Raw genomic sequence first — 6,000 nt, 5'->3', positions numbered from 1 at the left:
AAGCTTGCGTTCTACAAGTGAACGGCTCCTTGTGGTGCGATCAGAAAGAGACACAAAATCACTTTCACAGACTTTTACCTTGATTGTTCCCTCCTGTTAGAATGGCCTGTCAAACTGAAACTGAGCAGACTTTAGCCATTTTCAAGAAACAGCTATTTAATGTATATCTGTTTCTGTATTACATATTGTTGCTTTTTTTTGGTTCAAATGCTTCTATTGTTCACATTTGAAAGTCACTTTGGACAAAAGCATCTGCTAAATGATTACATGTATACCATCACAGAAAACTTTCTGCATTTTTACATTTTCAGAAACATAATTCTGTAAGCTGTTTTCCTCATGGGGACCAAAAAAAACAAGGACACGGATTTCAGATTATGATGATTATTCATGTGACTGAAAGGAGAAGAACGATTTGGAATGTAATTTAAGTAGTTCATAGTTCTCTTAGTGAAAACCAGTAGGGGTCATTCCATCTTTTTGTGATAAAAAAAAAAAAAAATCTGTGTAAGGCCAAATGGTTCTGGCATTACTGCCTTCTAGCCCCGGCTTTCCCTCTTTCACTGTACTAAATTACACTAAATTGAGGGAAAATTGCATATTACTTTGCAAATAACAGATTTGATCTTTATGTTAGACTGGCTGTCATTAGGCTATAATACCTCAGATATATTGCTCACTGTCCTTGAATAAAAAATTAAGTGTTATCAAACCCTCAAGACTACTGAATGCTAAGTAATTTGATTCCTGGTGTTATTGCTTTCGTAAGTATAAAAGCTGTCTATAATGCAATGCATTCTGTCAGCTACTCACAACATAATGTGGGCTTATGATCATAATGAGAGTAAGTACGTTTATATAAATAGATAACCATTTACAATAGATACACTCTGCAATGTCTGAGGCCTTAGTTTATTGTGGCGAAAACCATCCCATTAAAAATCAATTTAATAATTTATTTAACCTGTAATTAAATCTGTGAAATAAAATCTGCCAGAGACACACATTTACATGTGCAATTTATCTTTATTCTCATCATAGAAAAAATGGGTAACTGGTCAGGATGCATTACCTATACCTCAAGTTGCGGCATCCCCTCGGTTTCTATAAAAATATTGACTATAAGACTAAGTTATTGACAAAAGTGCTATAAATGCATTAGAAATCTTATTCTACAATATACACAGAGACACACATTTACATGTGCAATTTATCTTTATTCTCATCATAGAAAAAATGGGTAACTGGTCAGGATGCATTACCTATACCTCAGGTTGCGGCATCCCCTCGGTTTCTATAAAAAATTGACTATAAGACTAAGTTATTGACAAAAGTGCTATAAATGCATTAGAAATCTTATTCTACAATATACACAGAGACACACATTTACATGTGCAATTTATCTTTATTCTCATCATAGAAAAAATGGGTAACTGCTCAGGATGCATTACCTATACCTCAAGTTGCGGCATCCCCTCGGTTTCTATAAAAATATTGACTATAAGAATAATTATTGACAAAAGTGCTATAAATGCATTAGAAATCTTATTCTAAAATATACACAGATATTTAAGATCGTGGAATTAGAATAACATCGGACAGTGGGAAATCGCTGCTATTGCCACAATTCCCATCTCCAAGGTAAAAAAAAGACCTCTCAAACTGGTCTCTAATCTCACTTTAGGATTATGGGTAGTGTTTTTCATCAGAAGATTTAGCAATTTTAAGCAGTTCGTTTAATTAGCCTACATTCAAATGGATTCTATTCTATTCGAAGCTATCAGAAATTACAAACACCTATTCTTACATGTACATGTGCATTGCTCAAGTTGGTAAAAATGCAAGAATTTTACTGCCACAAAAGTATAAAATATATAAAATAGTATAGTATAAAAAATATTTTTTTGGCAAAGTTTAATTAAAATATACTGAAATCATAAGATCATACCGTAAACTGCATGGGTTGATTTTACGCATGATTTTACGTTTAAATGCAACGAGAGATTGAGAGTCACATGACTCACCCATGTGTTAGGGCTCAACCAATCGCAGCGTTTGTTTGGGTTTTCGTGATATAGCCTACGTTACTGGGTTGCATAGCTCTACGTTTAATGTATTTGAAAAAAATCATTGCAGTCTTTTAAAAACTGATGGCAAGAGAACTTATTATTAATCAAATGTCAGCTTATAAAATAACAGCTGAGTTTTATTTGCCTTCTCCATTAAAATGAGCCTGGCACCGCACAGCGGATCGTTTGGCGCACCACAGCAGAGATGTGCTGTGACTTCGCTGGATGAATCGTATGTATCCATTTTCCTGCCGCTGTTAAAGAGATAGTTCACCAAAAAATGAAAAAGATGTCATAGTTTACTTACCTTAATGTTTTTTAAAACCTAAAACAAAATAAATTGTTAGACAATGTTAGAGAGAGACCAACAGTCTCAGTGACCATTCACTTCCAGTGCATGTCTTTGCCATGCACCCAAAGAGGGATATTTATCAAAACCTAGTAAACTGGCTAACTTACCTGCACAGAACTGCTAAGTAGCCAGTTAATTATATTTAGAGACACAACCAAGCTCTAAACTTTTACAGATTCACCAGCTTCAACATGAGCAGCGGTTGCAGTGGAGAATCCTTGAAGGATGCAGATTTAACAATAATGTCACAGAAAGAAGATGTGAAGAATTACAAGATGAAGATGAATCCTGCAGAGAAACTATCTCTTTGCGAGAGACGAGCTCAGTCCTTGGCTGACAGTGAAGAGGTACACATGGAATAATCTTATACTCTGAAATACATATCTCACACTCTAATTTTGTATAGTCCTACTGATTTATGTAACCTTATCAGTGCCCCACATTTATTATTACATAAAGCAGGGGTTTTCAAACTCTTAGATGCCATGGGCCCCCATATATGACAATTTTCTTGGGAGGGACATATTTTATGTATTACTTATTTGTTTATTTTTATATAATTTTTATTATTTATTTTAATCTATTTATTATTTTATTTAACTTTTATAATTATTTTTTTTTTTCATATATTTTTTATTTTAATCTAGTATTTGTTACTTATTTTATTAATTTATATCAAATATGCATTTATATTTATATTAATATCCTTTTATTTATTAATTTAAACATTTCTTACACTGTTTTCCTCTAAACACATCCACAGACCCCTAGCACTTCCTTGTGGTCCAGTTTGAAAACCCCTGTTATGAACCACGCCAGGCATAATCTTGATCTCCAGTACATCAACAATTACTGATCATTGTATTTTATTTATTTTTTTAATAATTTCTCTAGTTTTATGTGTTATGCTTGTTTGAACTTTGCAGCATGACCTCTGTATCCAGGAGCTTGTGCGTTGCCTTGCACTGACCAGACTGGTTTATGGAAATGAGCATTTTGCAGTGGCTCAAGCCCAGTCAAGACTGGCTAAAGGCTATTTGCAATACAAAGGTAAAAAATTGTTCATTATTTAATGCATTTAAACAGATAGAAGAAAGAATAACATACAGTGATCTTGTTATTATTGAAAAATAAACCCTGCATTGACTGTGAATCATGCAAAAAGATTTCTTAGGCACCCATATATAATATGTTAATCATCTCCTAACAGTATATGACCTCCTGTTTCCCAGGCTGGGCACATCAGACACAAGAACATGCGTCCCAAGCACTTGAAGTACTCAGTTCCAGCCAGCAGGAGGAGAGAGTGAGCTGTCTCAACTGCTTCCTCACCATACATCAGACTCTTGGAAGTGCTGCTCTAGTGCTTGGAAAATATCCTTGTTTACAAAAATCTAATGCGTGCATCTTAAGTGTTCAAATCCTTTTTAGAGACATTATATATTTGTGTGTGTAATACTATTAAACTCTTAAAGTAGACTTATTCACTTATTAAAGACTTTGAAGTAGAAAAAAATATATAATTCATTATACAGACCTTGCTTTAAATAATGTACTAATGGTAGTAATTTGTTAATTCTCCACTGATGACTTCTTAACTATGTGAACCTTAGCAGAGGCTGAGTCAAGCTTTCAGAAGGCAGAGATAGTCACGGGAGACATTGTAGCACATGAAGCCATGGGAAAGGAGGACAGAGTGGACACTGAGTATGAAATATTTACAAATTTAGCAAGGTATGGTACCATTTTAATCATAATTTAATCTCATCTTAATTGTTGTAATGGCTGACTGTAATGACATACCTGGACTAACAAGAGAGACAAAATCCAATTCTAAATGACTAGTATATAAATTCCTACCCCTTTTTAGAGAACTACTGATGTCTTTGCCTTCCTTTTAAATATGTATCTGCATAATTTTAAAGTCTAGGACTAGGAGAAGAGTGATTCATTTTGAAATGATTACCCTTAGAAACGTCTTAATCAAATTTCCCAGTCTGTTTATGGCATAATAAACACATGAAATTGTATACAGGTCTGAAATATGACAATGGCAGCCGAGTCCACATTGATATTCACAAAGATATCTCACTTCTTAAGGGCTTTGGCTCTCCTGTACTTCATAAGGACCGCAAGCTAATATCAACAGTAAAAGTATCTTTTTTTAACCACAAGGTGGTGCTCCTCATCCACAACAGAATTGAAGCTTTATGATAAAATTCACATTGGCCACTGCTTATGAAGGACAAATAGAAACAGAATGATGTTTTTATCTTTTATTACCATATCTTTGAGTGCCTGAGAAACTTAAAACATTTAATATGAATGTCTCCAGGTTGGCCACATTTAGAGCAGAGTAGAAAATCATCTGTATAGATTCTTCATGAGAGTTAACTACATGAAAATCTGTCATGCAAAACCAAACGTCACTTGCATCAGTTTATTAACCATACATAAAGGAAAGGATTTACTATTCAGAAATTCAGCAGATCTACTCTGTTCACATTAAATTATTTTTATTTGGTAATTCAAAGATCTTTTGTTTCTCAGGGGGGAATAGTTCCCACAGGAGGACTTGATTAACTTGTTCAATAGCTTGTATTGATCCCAGTGTTTATTATGGCTGGTCTCACCAAGCTTGACTGTGACAATGAACAACTGTGGTTTGTCTGCCAGCTGTGTTTATGTTGTGAGTGCAGAGCGACAGTATCTCCCATGGGCCATCTCAGGTTTTATTATTGCTGCTCTTTGTTATGTAAGTGAGGGCATATGTGTGAGAGAATATATACTGCTTTGTAGTAAAGCTCATTTATTATGTATTAATATTATGATGTCAAGATTTTTTTTCTACTACCCTTAGCAGGTTGTGTTTTCATCAGTTTGTCAGCTGGTTTCATGGTCCCGGAAGAATGTGCAATTGCGAATTGTGATGAAAGCTTTCTAATTCTTCTGCCTCTGACTGTAAAGCTAGTGTTGACATATTTGAAATGAGCGAGCCTGCGCTATCAACACATACCACCACAAAACCCTGAAACAATGACACACGCTTACAGCTTTTTAATCTGGATGGAGGCAAAGAGCGAATGAACATCAGAGTCAGCATATCTGACATGAATCTCTGCACATATTTACATCAGCCCTTGTTCAAGACTTGGTGGATGAGATTTTTGCCTTGAGAGAACTCAAAAGTGAACTTTGTTCCTGCTATGTCTTTAAGTTTAACTTTAACACTCTAAGCCTGTGAACAAAGAAAATCTTAAAAGGTTAAGTGTGTCATTTTTTTCAATGTAAAATCATCCATCCACTTAACATCCACTTGATGGCTGATAGAAAACCTGCCTCCTAAAGAAAAAAAGACTGTTTTAAAGGGATAGTTCACCCTGTATTAATTTTTTCTTCTGCAGTTAACTAAGAACAGAAATACTTTTGTTCACTTAATGAGTAACTGGCAGTCTATTGAATTTGAAGATTCTTGCCAAGGCAACGCATTTAGCAATTCAAGGAGCCACGAGTCTCATTCTTTTACCTTTATGTTAGATTTCCAAAGCCTACTTCATCATTTCAGCATTATTTGCCTCT

General features: G+C 34.6%; 1 protein-coding gene across 1 annotated transcript in view; it reads left to right on the top strand.

Annotated features, from left to right (window-relative positions):
• Nucleotides 1-2,033: 2,033 nt before the first annotated feature.
• ttc23 (tetratricopeptide repeat domain 23) overlaps nucleotides 2,034-6,000 on the top strand; it is a 21,329-nt gene continuing 17,362 nt past the window's right edge. Inside the window, exons 1-5 of the mRNA XM_077248869.1 lie at nucleotides 2,034-2,301; nucleotides 2,597-2,768; nucleotides 3,348-3,471; nucleotides 3,654-3,795; nucleotides 4,030-4,155. Of these exons, the coding sequence (XP_077104984.1) occupies nucleotides 2,228-2,301; nucleotides 2,597-2,768; nucleotides 3,348-3,471; nucleotides 3,654-3,795; nucleotides 4,030-4,155 (638 nt within the window). The 5' untranslated portion in view covers nucleotides 2,034-2,227. The remainder of the gene's footprint in view (nucleotides 2,302-2,596; nucleotides 2,769-3,347; nucleotides 3,472-3,653; nucleotides 3,796-4,029; nucleotides 4,156-6,000) is intronic.

This window comes from Siphateles boraxobius, unplaced genomic scaffold (genome assembly GCF_051911475.1).
Source record: "Siphateles boraxobius isolate OS27281-9 unplaced genomic scaffold, OSU_SipBor_1 31, whole genome shotgun sequence".
Taxonomy (NCBI): Eukaryota; Metazoa; Chordata; class Actinopteri; order Cypriniformes; family Leuciscidae; genus Siphateles; species Siphateles boraxobius.
Note: the sequence above shows the minus strand (reverse complement) of the source record. Positions and strands in the feature narration are given on the sequence as shown.